At 45.6% G+C, this 21097-nt stretch overlaps 1 protein-coding gene across 8 annotated transcripts in view; it reads right to left on the bottom strand.

Annotated features, from left to right (window-relative positions):
• Nucleotides 1-6618: 6618 nt before the first annotated feature.
• LOC114629061 (up-regulator of cell proliferation) overlaps nucleotides 6619-21097 on the bottom strand; it is a 44755-nt gene continuing 30276 nt past the window's right edge. For 2 of the 8 annotated variants that reach the window (XM_028777085.1, XM_028777059.1), the window contains exons 2-6: nucleotides 17267-17293; nucleotides 16816-16886; nucleotides 14216-14266; nucleotides 13856-13894; nucleotides 6619-9861 (exon numbers count right to left, since the gene is read on the bottom strand). In XM_028777085.1, the coding sequence (XP_028632918.1) occupies nucleotides 7280-9861; nucleotides 13856-13894; nucleotides 14216-14249 (2655 nt within the window). In that variant the 5' untranslated portion in view covers nucleotides 14250-14266; nucleotides 16816-16886; nucleotides 17267-17293 and the 3' untranslated portion in view covers nucleotides 6619-7279. Of the gene's footprint in view, nucleotides 9862-13855; nucleotides 13895-14215; nucleotides 14267-16815; nucleotides 16887-17266; nucleotides 17294-18491; nucleotides 18565-21097 lie in introns of those variants that run through there. The other 6 variants (XM_028777093.1, XM_028777115.1, XM_028777102.1 and 3 more) reach the window with 5 other exon arrangements.

Raw genomic sequence — 21097 nt, 5'->3', positions numbered from 1 at the left:
GCGGGAGGCGGGGCAAAGCGGGGCGTGGGTGAGGGAGAGGGCGTGGCGTGGCGTGGCGTGGGTAAGAAAGAGGGCGTGGCGTCGGCCGGTGAGTGGGATACCCTGCAATTTCCCTGGTTCTGTCCGCTAGTCCTTCGTCGGACCTGCTGTTAAGTTTTTGTTTTGTTTCGTTTCGGTTCGGTTCGGTTCGGTTTTTGGAGACAGGGTTTCTCTATATAGCCCTGGCTGTCCTGGAACTCACTCTGTAGACCAGGCTGGCCTCGAACTCAGAAATCCGCCTGCCTCTGCCTCCCAAGTGCTGGGATCAAAGGCGTGCGCCACCACCTCCCGGCTCTGCTGTTAGGTTTTTAAATGCGAAAATTTGGTGATATAAAACTGAGGTTTAGCTAGACATAGTGGCGCATGCCTTTAATCCCCGCACTCCGGTGGCCGAGGTAGGTGGGGGTCTCTGAATTAGAGGCTAGCCTGGTCTACACAGCGAGTTCCCGGAGAGTCAGAGTTACAGAGAGAAACCCTATCTGAAAAAAAACAAGACAAACAAACAAAAACCATGAGGTTTTTATCCTCATAGAGCAGGTGGTAGAAGCAGCGTCGGTGTCTTGTAGACTACTGAAGAGAACGCCAGCCCTCAGGCCCTGCCATTCAGTGCTTGTGCTCCTACCTGAGCCAGCGTGCTTGCCAGGAATATCTAATGTGACTGCGTCAGTCTCTCTTGGGCTGGGAATACAGTCATTTGCCTTCATGCTGAGCAGATCCCAGAAAAGAGGTTGCTAGGTTGCTCCTAATCTTTTAAAATAAGAGGAAAGAGGGGCCGTGTTTTGAGGGTGTATCTCAGCGGTAGAGCCACCCAAGGAAGAAAATTTTAAATAGCAAGGAAATTGAGATTAGAGCAATGCCGATGTAATTGGTATCAAGGAATTATTGAAGGCAGGAGGAAAATAGCATCGTGAAGAACTCACTCTACTAAAGAAATCACATGGACTCTATAGAGGCTGGCTCTCATTATAACAAAATATTGAATGACAGGTGCCTTCAGACGGGATTTTTTTTTTTTTTTTTTTTTTTTTTTTGGTTTTTCGAGACAGGGTTTCTCTGTGTAGCCCTGGCTGTCCTGGAACTCACTCTGTAGACCAGGCTGGCCTCAAACTCAGAAATCCGCCTGCCTCTGCCTCCCAAGTGCTGGGATTAAAAGCGTGCGCCACCACCGCCAGGTGCAGGCATACTCTTAATTTCAGTGCTTGGAAGGCAGACGCAGATGGATCTGTTACCAGTTCAAGGCCAAGCTGGTCTACATATGGAGCTCCAGGTCCAAGGCTACAGAGTAAGACCCTGTCTCAAACTAAAGAGCATGATCAGGAACACACTCAACTGGTCATTCTTAGAAATAAGCCAACGCCTATACCATGCAGGTTCTCTGGATAAAATCCTCTTTCCTCCCTTGCTCAAGGAGGGCTTTGCTTTGGAAATAACCCCAGTGCTTCCTTGCCTGTAGTAGGCAATTCTCTGTTTTTAAGACAAGATCTCATGGAGCCCAAACTGGTCTGTAAGAAGTGTACCGGAAACTAACCTTGAACTCCTGATCCTCTGATCTGCTGAGGTATGTGCCACCTTGTCTGGCCATAGGTCATAAATCTGTCTCCACTCTATGTCTTGGCTATATTTGTTTTGATTTTGCACTCACCCAGAGGCAAACCTGTTACATTTGTACAGTTGAACACTGGTTCCGTTGTTATCTGTTATGTAGAAATGAAACTTCTCACCCACAGAGCTAATGAGATGATTCAGCTGATAAAGCACTAGCTGCCCAAGCCTGATGCCCAGAGTTCTATTCCCAGAGCCCTTGCAAAGATGGAAGGAGAGAACCACCCTATAGGAGTTTAAATAAGGATGACCCATTAGGCTCCAGCTGGAGAAGGTGTGTTTCAAAAGCACGCATCAGGCTTTCGTTCTCTCTCTCTCTCTCTCTCTCTCTCTCTCTCTCTCTCTCTCTCTCTGCGTGTGTGTGTGTGTATGTGTCTCCCCCTCTCCCTCTCCCCCTCCCCCTCTCTCTGTCACACACACACACACAACTTAAGGAAAGTAAGCACTTGGCACTTCTTTAGGCTGTAAGGATGAAGGAAGGTATTTAATAGTCAGGCACGGTGGCTCATTCCTATAATCCTATAAGCACTTGGGAGGCTGAGGCCAGGAAGAGCTCCATAGTTCCAGGCTATCCTGACTTACTGAGAGACCATCTCAAAAAACAAACAGAAGAGAGCATTTAAGGAATGGCAGTGGTTCAATTGGCCTGAATAGGGCGAGGCTGCCGACTTTGGCTGTTTGGGATACAAGTGGGTCAGCTAATGGTATTTACACCCCATGTTTCCTGAGGGAGAAATATTAGCCTTATGGAGGGAAATGGAAACAAGGTAGCTAGCTGGCCAGAGCCTGTATTGACAGTGAAGCAGAAGCCAAGTGCCCAGTGCACTTATCCATGTTTCTAAGGTCAAAATTCCTTTGGCCACTTGAATCTGGGTCCTTCCCCTGGACCTCACTGGGAATGTTTTATTCTTAATTTTTTAGACTATAGCCTCCAACTGTTCCAAATAGTAGATAAGGGAACTAAGTTAAAGATGTGTGACCTTTTTCAAAATTCATAGTCCTTTGCAAATGTCAAGTCTTTTATTTTTTCCCAAATAGTCCTTTTACATTGTTTTTTAATTTCTCATAAAGTATAATTTTATAGTTTGGCAAGTTACATAAGTTTGCTCTAACGTGGGAGGAGATACAGTTTGCAGCATCTGAACTATCCAGATCCAAACTTGAACCCACTTCCTAGCTGTGTAACATAAGCAGCAACAATCACTCTGTGTCCAGGCTCCCTCATCTGTAAGATGTGGACAGTACTGGTTGCTGTGGGGCTGAGGGTGTAGCTTGATGGTAGGGTACAATCGGAAGGCTTTGGGCTCCATCCATGAAAACTCACACCGTATTACCACAGAAGTCACATGCCTTCTGTGTTTGACTGCTTGGTGGGATCTTACTGTTTCTTTTGCTTGTTTTTGTCTTATTGCTTCTCTGAAGCAGAGAGAAGAGGAAGAAAAGATCCTTGAGCTACTCTTGAACCCGTAAAGTGAAATAACATCATCTCCCCAGGCGGTGGGGCTGGCTACATGAGCGGCAGGAAGACTGTGCTTGGAGTGTGTTTCCCCTTCAAGCATCTGACATTAGCACAATCAAATGTGTTCTCTCTATTCAAGCCATGATGTTGAGGGTCTTCCTCAGTCAGGTCTTCCTCAGTCAGCCCTCACCGTATTTACTTAAGCATGGTCTCTCAGAACCTCCACAGAGCCACCAATTCAGCTAGTATCTCCACTAGCTGGCCAGTTTGTGGCAGGAGTCCTGTCTTCCTCTTTTGTTTTCTGTGTGTTTTTTTTTTCAGACTGTACAGCTCTGACTGACCTAGCATGTGCTACAAAAACCATCTGCTTCTGCCTCCCAAGTGCTGAGATTAAAGGTATGCATCACCAAGCCAGGCCCATCTCCCTCCCTTAAGCAGTGGGATAACAGGTCTTTATATGCACATTAGGCCTCCCAATTCTGAGTCTCACACACAGCCAAAAAAATTATCCACCGAGCCATTTCCCCAGCCCAACCAGTGGAAATTTCACTTTTAACGTTTATTTTTGTGTATGTGTGTCTGTGATTGTATGCCAGGTGTGTGTGGGTGCCTGTGGAGCCACACGAAGGTGTGAGGTCCCCCTGGAGCTCGGGAGTAGTAAGCTGCCTGGTATGAACGCTTCCTCTTAACCGGAGCCATTCCCCAGCTCCAGGTGGAACCTTTTAAAGGGAGACATTTTTCCTACAAGCGTGCACTTGGTTTAATGCACGGTCCATCGTGCTAAGGCAGTAGCAGTAGCTCCATTACCTCATCCCATTATAGATGAGACCACAGAGGCTCTGGAGTCACAGAGTAGCGGGGCTCAGCCCTAGTCCAGAGCATGAGCTCACTCTATTTCTGGGGTTCCTGCACCACTTTTGACAGGGCAAAGGTTCAGAACCACGTTAGGATGAAGGAGGGGACGCAGTTTCTGTGGCCAGGTGACTGCAAGGTTTGGAGCAGCCTTGGCCAGGAGCCCCATGGGAATGACCAGCCCACTGCCAAATACTGGAACTCATACTGGGTCCAGCTGTACAAGTTTGACTGCTAAGAGCTGCCCTGAAATCCTTGGGCTAGAAACATCAGCCCTTCAAATAGGCAAAGTGAGCATGCATGGTACTTCCTGGAAGTCACCAGCTCAGGGTGGGCAAAGTGAGCATGCACAGTACTTCCAGCTCAGGGTGAGCTCTTCTGTTCCTATGTCTGAGTGTCAATGGTTTCAGCTTGACTCTAAAAGTCACAGAATTCTCCCAAAATGCCCTGCTTCTAGGAGAGTCTTTACAACTTCTCATTCTAAGACTGGTCTGTTGTCCAAGTTTGATACATAAAAAGAGATAGGTCCTGATGATATATGGAATAGCTTATTAGGATGTTATTTGGTTTTGTTTTGAGACAGGGTCCGGAGCGCACTATGTTGATCAGACTGGCCTTGGACTCTACCTGCCTCTGCCTCCGGAGTGGTTTTGGTATTTTTTAGATAGGGTCTCGATGTGTAGCCCAAGCTGGCCTTGAACCATCCTCTTTGCTCAGTTTCCCAAATGCTCAGAACACAGATATGTGCCACCACACCCTGTCCTCTAATCTGTGTCCCTTTGAAAATATGATGGAAGTTATAAAATTACAAACTGCTTGCATCTAAATCTTAGGAATAAAGATTGAATTTAATTTCTGGGCAGTAGACAGACCTTATGAAAAAGAACCTTTCAAACATCTTGGAGACAGGGGTCTTGCTGTATACCCAGACTGACCCTGCACTTTGGACCTTCCATCTCTCAAGTGCTGCCACTACAGCTATGCACCACCATTCCCAGTATAAAGAATCTTTTCCTAAGCTGTCATGAATCCTGCCTTCCTTGTCTCAGATTTTAGGAACAGCATAAAATAATTTTTTTTTTTTTTTGGTTTTTCGAGACAGGGTTCCTCTGTGTAGTCCTGGCTGTCCTGGAACTCACTCTGTAGACCAGGCTAGCCTCGAACTCTTGAACTCAGAAATCCGCCTGCCTCTGTCTCCCAAGTGCTGGGATTAAAGGCGTGCGCCACCACTGCCCGGCTATAAAATAATTTTTAAGTATGGTTGAAATTCAACAATCTTTGAACTTTCAGGAGGAGGGGGGACACTGAAGGCGAATCCTCTAGTTTTATTATTAGCATGTGTGCTTATGATGTGTGTACATGGGGACGGTGGCGTGGCACGTGTAGATGTCAGTACACAACTTTATCGGGTTGGTTTTCCTTCCAGTTTTATGTGAGGTCCAGGGATCAAATTTAAGTTGTCATCCTTTGCTGCATATGTTTGTACCCACTGATTCACCTCACAGGCCCCCTATATGCAACAATTCTTAAGAGGTATTCCCTGTGCTTGAACTTGGAGCTAGGAACATGGTGGATGAAATTCCTGCAGTATAGGAGGGGTGCCAGGGAAGTTTCTACAATTCTGGTAGGGGGAAAAAAAAGGTTGTTGTTTTTTTTTAATTTTTGTTTTGTTTGTATATTTTTAGACAGGGTCTATTATGTAGCTCTGGCTATCCTAGAACTCACTATATAGACCAGGTTGGCCTTGAACACCCAGAGATCCACCTGTTTTTGTCTCCTTAGTGCTGGGATTAAAGGTGTGTGCCAACATACCCAGCTGACAAAAATAAAATTTTTAAAATGGAAAAGAAAGGTTTGTTATTTCTAACTGAATCAGCAGGTTACATGTTATTTTAACATTCTAGGTAGATCAGAGATTCCCCTTTTCCTAAACTTAAGTCAAACAGCAGGTTTGCCAAGTTTCAGAATTGCTTTTCCTCTTACCACATGGCCAGACCTACCACCAGATCACCAGGGCACCTAGTGGTCATCCTGGGAAACCCAGGGAGCCAGGCCAGTAGAGGATAGTGGGCCTTTGGTTCAAGAAAAGGTTCCAGATCAGAGAATAGGCAAGTACCCTGGAACCAAGGGCATCTTTGCTGAGTCTAGTAAAGGGACAAGAAACAGGAGAGGTTCTCAGCCACTGGCTGACTTCTCTGAAGACAAAAAAAAAAAGAACATAGATGAAAGGAAAGCCCAAGAGCTCATCAGTAAGACAGTTAGGTAGAAACTCGTAGGCCTAGATGTAGGTGGAGCAGGCCTCTGAAACTTACTAAGTGACGGCTGACCCAGGTGAAGATCAGCAGAAAGGGCCTAAGGTCCCTGACGAGGAGGTATCTGTCTCAAACAGTGGCTAGTTTGCTGCAGAAACATTTCAGAATGTTGGGGAAGATTTTAGAATGTACAGCAGATCCTCTTATGTCCTGCTATGCAGTCTAGGATTTCCTTCTGGCAACCACAGAAGGGTAATGACTAAGGTGCTGAAGTTACTGAGAAGGTACTATTTCCAGTAACAGCCTATCCCCCAGGCCCTCTTCAGGCAGAGGCTGCTGTCCTGAGCATGAGGACAAGGAAGGCGCGGGAGGTGGAACCTGCACACTAGACCCTCTCATCACTCACTCGACTCATTGATTCAACAAACATTTATTAAGCGCCTATGTGTGCCGGGTCCTAGGGACCGAGAGCTGTGTGGTGCTTCGGCCCTGCCCTCAAGCAGCTCACAGTCTAGGGGCAGACGGTAAACACACGTGACAATGTGCCAGGAAGTGCTGAGGAAGGATGACAGAGTGCTGGATCACAGAAGGGTAACTGATGAGCACTTCCTGGGCAAGGGTCAGAGAGCGCTTCATACACCAGTACATCAGCTCAGTGCCACATCACCAAAACCTTCAAGGCCGGTCCACAAAGGACCCGTATGGATTCTGTTTCCTTGGGACAACGTGAAACATTCCTGTCTGCCAGCATCTGCGGTGACTAAGGGAACCGTTCCCTAATTTCAGAGGTCAATGAAGGAGCAGCTTCCCAGAGGGCCAACTGCCAGGAGCCTTGTCATGGGTTAGGAACAGAGATCAACTTACTGCTTGTATCACCCTACCCTGGGCCTCCGATTATTCTGACATTTCTGAGCTGGTCTGCGATTGCTTCTTCACACTGTGAAGAGGCCTTCACCCCTGGCTGTCACTGACCTTCTGCCCTGTGAGCAGCGCCAGCCAACTCTCAGGTGCCAGACACAGCCTTACTGGCTGTTGTCACAACAGGCCACAGCAGGAGACCCCATAGTCAAAACAGTCACAGCCTCCGTACCAGCTCAATGAGCTGCTGAATGTTTTTGTTCTGGTTGGACAAGCCATTCCTGATGTTTTCTAATAGGCATCTCTTCAATTCAAAAATGGCCTCACTGTAGCCCAAGCTCACAGCGGCCATGGGTGGTGCGCCATGCCACAGGGCTGGGATGTGCCAGACGTGCTGCCTCTCAGCCAGGCCTGCCAGCGTCCGGAAGCCACCACCCTGCTTCTCCAAGTGGGTAGCAGCCCTGCTCAGGTCGCTGGGTGGATCCAGGAGCTGCCTCCTGTCTCTTGGTTTGGGACTGGGAACAGGCAGGTCATGAAGGTTCTGGTACACAAACTGATAGTTGGGCATGTGCCCCATTTTTTCTAGCCTCAGAAATGCATGAAGAACAGCTGGTGGGATGTCCTTTGTTTCAGCTAGACTGACCACAGTGACATTACTTAGCCCCATTAGCAGCGTGGCCAAGGAAGCCTCCAATTCGAACCTGTCTCCAGCAGAGGACAAGGCCCCACTGATCAAACCCCCAGAGTCTATTACCAGGATTTGGTCACAGCCAAGGTCCTGGCTAAAGCCCTCAGCTACAGGGAGGAGCTGCATGAAGGCCCCCCGGGGACTACAGCTCCTTCCCGTGGCAAACTTCAGGCCAAACATGGTGTTAAGGAGTGTCGACTTCCCTGTGCCCGGCACCCCCAGGGCAGAGAGAACTACTAGTCGAGATCTCCTGTCTAGGCGGACATGCAGCTCCTTGAGAAGGCCAGTGACCCATCGAACAGGGATGCTCAGGGTGGCCCCATCGACCAGCTCGAGGGGCAGCCCACCGAGCAGCAGTTCCACAGCCAAGCCTGGGAAGTGGGCAAAGCGCCTCTGGCCAGCAGGCAGCCTCCCTGCCTCCACCAGGCAGCTCTCTGCTTCATAGAACTGGCCCATCTCCCGCAGGAAGTGCTCCACTCCCAAGGGCTCAGGCCAGAGTGGCTCGGTCAAGTCTGAGGGTCCACCAAGTTTTGGTCTCAGGGTGAGAAGGGTCTCTGGAGACTGTCTTGGCCGTGGCTGGCCAAGTCGAGCCAACCCCCACTCCATCCATCTCAGGAAATACTGCCTCTCACTTGGGGAGGGGCTGCTTATTCCTAGGATGAACTCCTGTACCCCTGAGGTGGGCTCCTGGCCATTCTGCTGCACCCGGAGCTCTAGGACCCGCCGTCTCAGCTCAGCCCGGTGCTTCTCTGGGGGCTCTGAGACCCACTGGAGCTGGCAGAACTCCCTTTCAACTTGGGCTGCCTTCCTTGCAGGGTCACCCTGCAGCCGCAGCTCATCTCTCTTGTAGGCATCCACATCCTTGACCTTCCTGATGATCTTCTCCATCCGGTCCTTGGCCTTCTGACACTCCTCAAAGTCCTCATCAACTCTGAGGCCTAGTTTACGTGCTGCGTTTGCCATGTCCTCCACAGACGCCCTCCGGCAGGGCGAGCGAGCCACGCCACACATTATCGCTCGGATGCGCCTCACGAAGCCCTCGCTGTCAGTGCTGCTGACCTTTACCAGGACATGAGAGTGGTCGATCTTCAACACGGGGATCAGCCTGTTGAGGAAGCGCAGGTTCGTGTTCCGCTTCCCTCGGTAGGGACTCAGGATGAAGTAGTACTTTGTGGTTGACTCCCTCATGGAGTACAGCAGTTTGTATTCCTTCTTGCTGATGTTGTCAGTCAAAATAAACACAGCAGAAGAGACTTCTGTCAAGAGCTTGAACTGCAGCCAGTGAGACCCAATGTCACCTCTCAAGTTCAGAAAGGCCATGGGCTCTGGGAAAACATCCAGGTCCTCCTTACCACTGGGGAAAAACCAGGAGATCTCCACTAACCCGTCTGCGATCTCTCGAGGATTAGTGCCTAGATTGAGGTCCCGGTGCCAGAAGCAGTCCCATTGTCGGCGGGCCGGGCTGAGGACGGCATTGAGCAGCTGGGACTTGGAGTTGCTGCTGACATCCATGCGTACGAAGGCAAAAGTGGGCACCCTGGACAAGACCACACTGTCTTCTCGAAAACTCCCAAGGCCCCTTGGGGGCTGGAACCACCACGTCCGCACAACACCCCGCAGGGCCCAGAGCAGAAAGGTGTGGTAGTGGTTTTCAGAATCAGGCAACACAAGGGGGAGTGCAAACTGACAGAGGGACATCTTCAGCAGGACCTCCTGCTGCAGAAAGGTGTCTGAAGACAGCAGGAGGGCACAGAGAAGGTCTAGGGGGTTCACAGGCGTATCAGGCATGGGCAGCTCCGAGAACGAGTAGATGTCAGCCGCGACGTCCTCAGCTGGGTCCCAGTACATCATCTCCTCCTCCATCTGGCTCTCCTTCTCTGCAGGCCAGGCTTCTGGAGGCATATCCAGCACCATGGTGGTGTTCCTGGCTTCAGCGTTGAGTGCCTGCAGCTTCCTGAGGAAATGCCAGGGAAGGTCCTTGGGAACCTGAGGAGCCCAGTTCTTCATGCTGTCAAAACTGATCTGCAGGGAGTCCTGGAGGGTGAGTTTCTGTACCTGGTATGTCTCCAGTCCCAACAGGGACAGCATTTCCTGAAGCCTGCTTCTCTCCACTGTACAAAAACAAACAAACAAACAAAAAACCAGAGACATAAATGATTAGTCTTCATTCTCAAGTCAGGGCCAGAGTAGAGCTAGAGAGGAAAAGCCTACCAGAGAAGGGTTGGAGAGGACATTCCTAGGATGTAGGTCCAAGGGGCCCTGAATATGCTGGGCTGACCTGCAAGCAGGGCAGAGGGTAAATTCTGTCTCAGTTGTACCACCTACCTAAACTGTCTGAGACACTGACTACAGAGAGGGCAATGGCTGGCTAGATGAGTCAGCACATCCAAAAGACTAGAGTCAGTTCTCAGCACCTTGTCAGGTAGCACACACTGCTTCTAACTCCAACTTCAGGGAATCCTGCAGCCTCCGCAGGCATCGGCATTCACACACATGCACCCACACAGAGATAAACACCCATACACATAAGTAAAATGGAAAATAAATCTATAGCCAGGCATACTGATGCATGTACTGGGCAAACAGAGGCAGGCAGATCTCTTATGAATTCAAGGCTAGCCTATTCTTCACAGGGCATTGCAGGTCTGCCAGGATCTCACTGTAAGACCATAGCTAAGACAGAAAAAAGGAGGGGGGCCAGGAAAACCTAGGCGTGACATTTACAAATCAAGAGAGTTCATGTAGAGGCCATGATTTCTAGTTTTTCTAGACTCCACGCTACCTAAGTCTGAGCTGGACCTTAAGTAATTAGAGTGAGCAGCAGCATAGGTTCCTAGTGCTGAGTGCAGACTCTACTTCTCAGATCTCAGCCCAGGCCACACAGTCACTCAGCTCTCATGCTCCAGCCCAATCAGGAATCTGGGGAACATGGTGGAACAAGCCTGTAATTCTGGCACTCAGATGCTACATGGCTGTAAATTCAAGACCAGCACGGGACACACAGCAAAAGCCTGCCTCATAACCTGGAAGAAAAACATGTCAACAGGAAACTCCCATAGGGGCACAACCACTCTGGGTTGTCTGGTAAATGTTCTTTTATATTTGTCAAGAAACTGGAGACTACTTTTTAAAAGGAAAATAGCAACCATATCTTGCCAATAGTTTGTAAATCCAAGACTAGTTATGCAGTGCTCTGGCTTGTGTTGTGAATTGGGGTTTTTCTGCTGCTGCTGAAAACGGGGCACCCTCTGCATGCCTACAAGTGCTCTACCATTAAACCATATCTCCAACCTTATTTATATATCAAGATATGGTAAATATATTTAACATATTATTATTATTTTATTTTTCAAAGATTTATTTATTTCCTTTATGTATGTGAGTACACTGTCACTGTCTTCAGACACACCAGAAGAGGGCATCAGATCCCATTACAGATGGTTGTGAGCCACCACGTGGTTGCTGAGAATTGAACTCAGGACCTCTGGAAGAGCATTCAGTGCTCTCAACCACTGAGCCATCTCTCCAGCCCTTATTATTTTATTTTTAAGTTTTATTTTTGTTCTGGCTTTTTTTTTTTTAAAGACAAGTCGCTCTATACAGCCATGCTAATAAGAAGCCCCATTTCTAATCCAGATCTTTGAGGTGGAAAACACACCTTTAATCCAGATCTCTTGAGTAGGGAAGACCCACCTCCAGTGTGGGCCACACCTTCTGCTGGAAGCCTATGTAAGGACATGGAAGAAGGTAGGTTTTGCTGTTTGTCTGCTTGCTCTCATCTTGCTAGCAAGTCTATTCCTTCACTGGAATTAGAACTTACTTCTTGAGAATTCCAACATATACTAAAGACCAGCTGAGACATCTAGCCTTGTGAACTTAACTACATACATATTATGTCATATGTATGTATGGATGGATGGATAGATAGATAGTTGTGTTCATACATACATGTACACACACACACACTCACTCTCTAAGCTCTTATATGTAAATATGTTGTGTGTATGTGTATATACAGATGTGTACATACAGACTCACTCTAAGTTCTGTTACTCTAAAGAACCCTGACTAATGCAGTGACAATAAGTATTTGGTACTGACCACTGCTTTGTAGACACTGAATGATTAAGATATTCAAATGCCACCCTATATAATACAAACTTTTATAAGCTGATGCTCATAAAGTTCCCACAACCTGCTGATATCTTACCAATGTAAGTATGTATGTATGTATGCACATATGTATGTATTCATGTATGCACTTATTTATTTTGCAGTTCTGAGATGGAACATGCTAGACAGCATTTCACCACTGAGTGATGCCCCTAGCTCTTTTTTTGTTGTTTTTAATTCTTTCAAGATGGGAGGAGGAATGAGGTTGTTCCTCAGTCTTGTCTCAAATCTGTGAATGGATTCAATTTTTCTCCCTTTACCTTGGGACTACAGGCATACAACATCGTAAGTGTCCCATAGCACTGATTTTAGGGCTCAAAATTCTAAATTTATTTGCATGCACGAGCCATGGCATATGTATCAAGACGAGAGAAAAACTAATGGAGTCTTGATGGTACAACTTTGGTCATCAGGCTTGGCAGCTAGCACTTCTACCCTTGAGCCATCCTGTCAGCTCAGGGCTCAAGTCTAGAGCAATACAACTGAAGGCCCACTTGAGAAGTTACAAGGGGACTGTGAATTTGTGTTAAAAACAGAACAACTGGCCAGATGATATGGTTCAGCAGATAAAACCAATTGCCTCCAAACTTGATGACCTGAGTTTGATCCTTGTACCTACATAGTAGAAGAAAATAAATTTTCAAATTGTCCTCTGATCTCTATACACTTGCACATGTGCACACAAATACATAAAGTAAGTTTTAAAAAGAATGTAAGTTAAAAAAAGTTTTGTTTTTATGTGCATGGGTGTTTTTTGTGTGTGCATGTGCATACATACATACATACACACATACATACGTATGTGTGTATGTGTGTGTGTGTGTGTGTGTATTATGTGGTCACAGTGCCCAAAGAGGCCAGAAGAGGGCACAATATCCTTCTGGAACTGGAATAACAACAGAGCTAAGGTGGCTGGAAACCAAACCCAGGTCTTCTGCAAGAGCAACAAGTGCTCAACACTGAGCCAGCTTTCCAGCCCCAAATAAATGTAATATAAGAATAAATAAAAACAGAAGCACTACACAGGAAGACAGAGCTGTGTCAGAAGTTCTGTATTACTTGGATTTCCCTGTTATGACCAAATGAAGCCAAGAATATACAACAACCATTATTGCTTAAGTAGCATGACCCATCAAAGCAACTTGAGAAAACCACAAAAAATAACCTCATTCTATATATGTACCCACCGGGCGGTGGTGGCACACCTTTAATCCCAGTACTTGGGAGGCAGAGGCAGGCGGATTTCTGAGTTCGAGGCCAGCCTGGTCTACAAAATGAGTTCCAGGACAGCCAAGGCTACACAGAGAAACCCTGTCTCGAAAAACAAACAAACAAATATATATACACATATGTACTCATACCCAGCACTTAGCCCTTAGGAGACCATTGAGCAGCTCTGGGTCCAAGTTTGCCAATATGCAAATGAAGCTATTGCTAGTGTTTCTAAATCTAGCCAGCTGGGAATTAGAATAACTTCAGGAGCTTGTTAACAAAACGATACACGTGGGAGCCTCCACTTACAAAGATTCCCAGTGATGGTGTAGATAAGTTAAAGGAAACATTGTTTACTTTTTAGTTAGTAAGTTCCCCAAGTGGTTTTGTTTTTAGCAACATTATTAATAGTTCATAAAGGGGTGGTAGACAAGAGGATTCTAAGGTCAATAAGAACTAGCCACCTGGGCTGGAGAGATGGCTCAGTGGTTAAGAGCACTGACTGCACTTCCAGAGGTCCTGAGTTCAAATCCCAACAACCACATGGTGACTCACAACCATCTGTAATGCGATCTGATGCCCTCTTCTGGTGTGTCTGAAGACAGCTACAGTGTATTCATATATAATAAATAAATAAATCTTAAAAAAAAAAAAAAAAGAACTAGGCTCCCCTCCAACAGAATGGAATGGAAAGCTAGAAAGGAAAGTGAAAATGAATACCTGTGGGGAAGTCACTGTCGTGAGCCTCGTTTGTACCGTCTATGAGAAAGAGCGAGGGAAACAAAGGGGATTAATCTAATGGTGTGTATTTGGACGACAGGAAGACAATTAAGTAGAATCCAAACCTTTCTATAAACCACAATGTGTTCCCTGAAACCCTAACAATATAAAATAGAAAACCATCAGGTCCTAGGGACTTTTCATTTCTCATCTGCACCCTCCTTCTCCAGCCCAGTGTGTCTAAGTCCCGGAGTCCCTACCTCCACAGTGGAACCCGCAGCCCAGTGTGTCTAAGTCCCAGAGTCCCTACCTCCATAATGGAACCCGCAGCCCAGTGTGTCTAAGTCCCAGAGTCCCTACCTCCATAATGGAACCCGCAGTCATCTCCTTCCATTTCTCTCCATTCCAAATCTAAAAAAAAAAAGGACATGGGCATTTCACCTCATCAGCAAGGTAGAACCTGTCTATGAAGAGTCTGAAGTGAATGTGACTTTTGTTGATTGTTGCTACTATCGGTTGAGGATTGCTGAAATACTCAGGTTAGATTTTGGAATGAGCTAAGTTTAAACAAAAACAAAGGCTGGAATATAGCTACAGCTCTAATATTTTTTTATTTAATCAACCTTATAATTTCCTCATGATTAAGTTTTGTTTGTTTGTTTGTTTGTAACAGGCTCTCTGTATATAGCATTGGCTGGAATACCAGGCTGGCCTTGAACTCACAGAGATCCATCTGACTCTGCCTCCCAAGAGCTGGAATAAACCTAACATTTAAAACTGTTTTTTTTTTTTTTTTTTTTTTCTGATGACGTTTTCTGGAGATAGATATAGGGACAAGAAAGGGAAAAAAATTGGGGGAGGGTATGACTTTCAAAGCAGGATGGTATGGGTGAAGACACAGAAGGACTCATGCATCATCAAACACAATGTCCAGCAATTAAAAATCTCATTTAAGGGCTAGAGAGATGGAGATGGCTCAGCACTGACTACTCTTCCAGAGGTCCTGAGTTCAATTCTCAGCAACCACATGGTAGTTCATAACCATCTGTAATGGAATCTGATACTGTTTCCTAGTATGTCTGAAGGCAATGGCAGTGCACTTATATACATAAAATAAATAAATGAATCTTCTAAGAAATCTCACTCAAAATGCAAGTAAGATACTAGGAAAAAAATTCCCTAAGAATTCAAAATGCAGTGTGAAGAGAAAAAAATAACTAGAGAAGAAAATCAGAGCCACGTATAGGGCTGGAGAAGTCACTCAGAAGTCAAGAGCACCTGATGCTTTTGCAGAGAAGACCTAGGTACAATTCCTAACACCTATGCTGTGGCCCCAATTCCAGGGATCCAGTGCCCTCCTCTGGCCTCTGTGGGCACTGTGCACATGTAGTGTACAAACATATACATATAATTTTGTTTTGTTGTTTTTTGCAATAAGGTTTATGTAGCTCTGGCTATTCTAGAACTTGCTATGTAGGTGAAGATGGCCTTGAACTCACAGAGATCCACTTGCCTCTGACTCCTGAATGCTGGGATAACAGATATAACAGGACATGTCTGTAACCCAGGCTGTTCATCAGGAAGGTAGCAAGCTAAAGGGCTGACGAGGTTACACAGAGTTCCAGACCAATATGGACAACTTAACAACACATGTCTTAAAAAACAAAAAGGTGGGGCTGGAGACATGGCTCAGTGGTTAAGAGCACTGACTGTTCTTCCAGAGGTCCTGAGTTCAATTCCCAGCAACAACATGGTGGCTCACAATCATCTGTAATGGGATCTGATGCCCTCTTCTGGTGTGTCTGAAGACAGCTACAGTACACTCATTTAAAAATAAAAAATAAAAAAATAAAAATATATAAAAAAGGTGAGGAGGATGTGACTGTAACTCAGTGACAAGCCCACACTCCAGGCCTCATGGAACAAGTGTGTGGCCCAGGCTCTACCATGGAAGCCATGCTGTGAGAACAGTTCCAAGCCTGCGTGGGAGAACTCAAAGTGGAGCGTTAAAGCATTTCCACTGACTGAAATTTCATTTCCATTGAGCTTTCCTCTTGAGCATCGCAACGCCTAACACACACTTGCCAACTTTCCATCAAGAGATAGGACACTGTTACTGAGCACTAAACGGCCGTCTACCATGTTACACCTCAAGCCTGTGAGTGCTGGTTAGAGTAAAGTGCATAGGTGGGCCCACTATCATCCACAAGAAACTAACTTAAAATGGACAATCTAAATGTAAGAACTAAAAATCATGACTCTCTTAGAAGACCTATGAGTAAATCTTCATAGCCCTGGATTTCCTTCTGGCTTCTTAAATGTGATACAAAATACATAGCTGACAAAACAAAAGGTAAGTAAAAACATTGTGCATCAAAGGACAATACCAAAAAAGTGAAAACAGGCACACATGGTGGCCTATACCTTTACTGGCAGCACTCGGAAGCAGAAGCCACATCTCTGTGAGTCTGGGGCCAGCATGACCTACATAATGAGCTCCAAATCAGTCAGAGCTATTTAGTGAAAGCCTGTCTTTAAAAAAAATATTGAACACAGAGCTAGGGATATATCCCAATGGTATAGTACTACTATGATTTGAGGCCCTGGGTCTGAGTTCCAGCAGCAACAAAAACAACAAAAACAAAACACACACACAAACAGGAGACATATAACAGTGCACACGGACACACGGACACAGGGATAGACACTCATGGAAGAGGGGAGATGGGATAAAATATTTGCATAGCATATACCTGTGTCTCCAATAAATATCTAGGATTTGTACAACTTACAGCTTTTTATCAATAGAAGCTGAGATGGAATAATCTTTCTATAGACAGAAAAAGAAAAGCCTTAAGCTTAGAGGCCCACAATTCCAGCCAAGACAGAGTGGAGAATCTAGAATCCCAATAGACAGAAGAAACCTATCTATTCCAAAATGAGCCCAGGTCTAATTTTACCTGCAATTGCCACGGATGTTTGGCTGTCTGAAGGTTTTACTTCTGGGGCCACTTCTCCCAGATCTGAATGCCTGAAAATTTTTCAGAAGAAAATTATCATTAAAATAGTTTTCTACTACTTTCACCTAATCAAATTGGCTGCATCCAAAATCTCAGGGAAGAAGCATCTTGAGGTGGCTCAGTGGTAAAGAGCACACACTGCTCATCCAGAGTGACTGCATTCAGTCCCCAGTGCATTCATATAGACTTATAGTCTTCCAAAACTCTAGACTCTGGATATATCCTAGATCCATGAAATCAGACCCTCTGAGACCTGATGGATCCTGGGCATCTGTGCATTTGCAATACCCACTATGACTCCACTGTACAGCCCCATGGAGACACACTAGCCTGGAAATACCACCACTCACACAGCCATCACCCACTCAGAAAGACGTAAAAAGATACATACCCTTTGACCAGTAATTCCACTTCTATCCTAAGGAAAAAAATTAAGATTTAGTTACAGTGATGTTGATGTGAGCTTGATATTCAATAGCAAAACCTTTATGCCTGTTAAAGTCCAGAAAGAAGGAATTACAGTCCTATTCTACAATCAGCACAAAATATTCTATTTTTTATGATCAGAGCAATTTTAAGTGTACAAATTAGTAGGGATCAAGTTGCAGAATAGTATAATATAAATATGATAAAATTATGTATGTTTTGAGAGAGATATAGAATCATCAAAAGTTAAGCATCACAGAACAAAAATGTCTACAGTGTAGCATACACCTGTAAGTCCAGCACTTAACAGGCCGAGGCAGGAGTATCTCAATTTCAAGGCCAGCCTGGTAGATATAGCAAATCCCTGTATAAAACAAACAGTGCAGGCAAGGAGCAACCCTCTTTGTTTATTTTCACTTTGCGCATGTGTTACTGAGGTACAAACCCAGGGCCTCCCACATGTTAAATACTCCACTGCTAATCTATAACCTACCCTCCAATCCAACACTACAGAAGCTGAGGCAGGAAAATCACAAGTTCCAAACCCAGATGAGGCTCCAAAGCTAGATCCTGAATCCAAAAATAAAATAAAATTCTCAAATTTAAAATTACTTTAGGTTTATCATAGAAATAATATGGACCAGAGAGTAAAAGCGCTTGCCTCACAAACCTAACGCTTGAGTTTAATCCTGGCAACCCACAGGAGAAGCCAGATGCAGCAACACTGACAAGATGTTAGATATAAGGCAGAGATGGGAGAATAGGGCAGTCAGTATATGGTAACAAAGAGGACAGAAAGAACAGAGGAGAGACAGACGCCATCTCAAAAGCAAGGTGGAAGGAAAAAGCAATTCCTCAAAAGCTGCCTTGTGACCTCCACAAGTGCACGGTGGCATACGAATGCCTGCACACACACAAAACAAAAAACAAACAAAACAAAAACAACATTGTTTTAAAAGAGAGCAAGCAAGCCCGAGGGTGAAGGCTCTAACTGGAAGATGAACACACAAATATTGGGCAAAATTTATAAAACTTGCAGGGGTACTGGGGTAAACTGTGGCCTCTGCATACATACTCATGTGTCACATGCCTAAGTCTATATATGTCTGTATATATGTGTCTATTTCCTGTGTTTGCTGAACGAGCCAGTAAGCAAAGACAGAGTAGTAAGCAATGTGAACACCCCATACCTTTAGAGTCACTCCATGTTAAGAGAACTAAGGACTCCTTGGAGATGCTGGCTAACACCAGGACTGAGAGGGAGAGAAGAGACACTTGAGCATGTGGGTAAGGAAGCTCTCTGCAAAGCCTTGGAGAATGTCTCTGTATTCATGTAGCAGCTCAAGGGACTCCCACTGGCCAAAGCTGGGATAACATGAACAGGAAAAAAATGAAATACAGTAATTAAAACCCACTGAGAGCTGGAGAGATGGCTCAGTGGTGATGAGCACGCGTTGCTCTTGCAGGACCTGGGTTCTATTCCCAGCCATCACATGGTGGTGTACAACTATACACAGCTCCAATTCCAGGGGCCCTCTACTGACCCCAGACACATACATGGTGCACATAATACACACATTCAGGCAAAATACTGCTATGTATAAATAAATCTCAAAAGGAAAATAACCCAGGAGGTAGAAACAGGCAGATGACTGTGAGCTCACCTAAGTCTGCATAGTGAAACTGTCTCAAAACCAACAGCAATAATAAGAAACAAATACTGAAAAACAAATTAATTTGTCCATATAGGTAATAAATAGCTCAATAAACAGTCATGCAGGTAATAAAAAGCACTTGCTCACAACAGAATAATACAAGTGTAGTGGTTGCAACATTAACAATGCCATCAGGCCAAGTGTGATGGCTCACACCTTTAATCCTAGCACTTGGGAGGCAGAGGCAGGCAGAGCTCTGAGTTTGAGGCCAGCCTGGTCTATAGAGTGAGTTCTAGGACAGTCAGGGCTATACAAAGAAACCCTGTCTTGAAAACAAGCAAACAAAAAAGAATAGCACCATTTTTCCACTGTACTTGCTCAGTCTCAACTCTCCCTAGGAAGTGCCAGGGAGGAAAACCCAACAGCAACAAACAATATAGCTCAAGGGACACTTCTAGAGTTGACCCAAACTAATGTTAATAATGAAGTCAGACCTTAGTGTGTACCCACTGTGGGTGTACCCACTGTGGCCCCAACAGAAGGACCTCATATCCCTGCAGTGTTTGTTCAAGAATAAACTAGGCAATCATAACACACTGAAGATGAGTGGCCTTCTCTCAGTGAGAAATAAAGCATCTCAAATGTACATGCCATAAGCCAAAGGTTTGAAACATTCCAGAAAGCCACACAGAGCAGCAATCCTAGATTATGTCCTGAAGAAGAAATTTTGGGATGAAGTGAAAATGAAATGTAGGTCCAGTCAATGTTGTGGTTATATAACAGAGCATCTTATTACTTAGGAAACAGATACTGAAGGGCTTAAGGAGAAAAGAAAGTACCAGGAAGCAAGCAACTACTCTCCCTACACACTGAATGCACTTGGTATCTCAGGTCACTGCGCTGAAAGTCTAAAACCAACACAATGGTATTTGGAGGTGGGGTGTTGGAAGGTGATTAGAAAAACTCCCAAGAACGGGTTTATTAAACAACAGAAGAGGCCCTGAAACAGGAGAGTCTGGCTGGTGGTGTGCCTCAGTGGTACTGCATGTGCAAGGTCCTGGTTGAGCGGTAGGACTACACAGTGAGACCCTGTCTTAGAGTGGGAAAAAGGACTCAAGTAAACTGACTTAAGTCCATGAAATGGCTCAGCAAGTTAAGGTACCTGCAGCCAAGCCTGCCACCCCAAGGTCAATCCTTCCGGTCCACTTATTTCGAGAGAAATAAGTTGTCTTCTGACTTCCACATGCTTGCATGCACACAGGCGTACACACAAGTACATTCTCACTCATGCATATGCACACACATATGTACACTAAATAAAGTATAAAAGATGTCTGGAAACATAGTTCCTCAGAACAGAAGCTGCAGGCCTGCCTCAGAGGTCCAAGAACACTACCAGAGGATCACAGACAGGCTAAGCCAGACAACGGGTTTCTACAGCTAAAGACATTGGTCTAGCCAAGTTCCAAGGCTGGACACTCATCCCAGGACATATATTCTGGCTAGTACTGGAGACAGGACTTTGACTTCAGCCCTTTCTACTCCATACAAGGAAACAGTAAGCAAACAGCAAAGCATGGCCTCCCAACCGTGCTCACAAAAAGTCTGTACGTTGGTTGGCAAGTTCTGTGTTTCACTCTTGCTTGCCAACAGCATCAATGGAGATGTGCAAAGCAAGGCTTGGGGTCCATCTCTGCTCCTAAAACACCAGGTTCAACGAAGGCAGGACCAGGCTTGTGGCTGGGGCCCTTGAGTCTACAGCCTCACTAAACACACGATGCCTCCCAACAACAGACTGATTGTGTTACTCAACAAACCTATGTTGAGGTCCTCACCCAATGTGATTATATCTGGTTTTGAGATCTTTAAGTAACAGCATCAAATAATGCTACAAGGTGAGGCCTTCATGTGACAGGACTGGTGACCTCCAAGAGGAGGGCCACTCTCCTCCTGCAGACAACAGAGAAAAGGCACTCACCAGAAACCAAGCCTCTCAAACTTATCTGCTATTTCAAGATCTGAGAGAAGTCAACAGTTATAACTGATGCCTCCACTTTATGGTGCCTTTTCTTCTTGTGGTGTTGAGAGTTGACAAGCACAGGTGAGCCCAGCACAGCACTCAGCCTGCAGTGAGCACAGGT

Source organism: Grammomys surdaster, unplaced genomic scaffold (genome assembly GCF_004785775.1).
Source record: "Grammomys surdaster isolate TR1022 unplaced genomic scaffold, NIH_TR_1.0 67, whole genome shotgun sequence".
NCBI lineage: Eukaryota > Metazoa > Chordata > Mammalia > Rodentia > Muridae > Grammomys > Grammomys surdaster.
The sequence above is the reverse complement of the archived record's forward strand: the minus strand, read 5'-3'. Positions and strand labels throughout refer to the sequence as shown.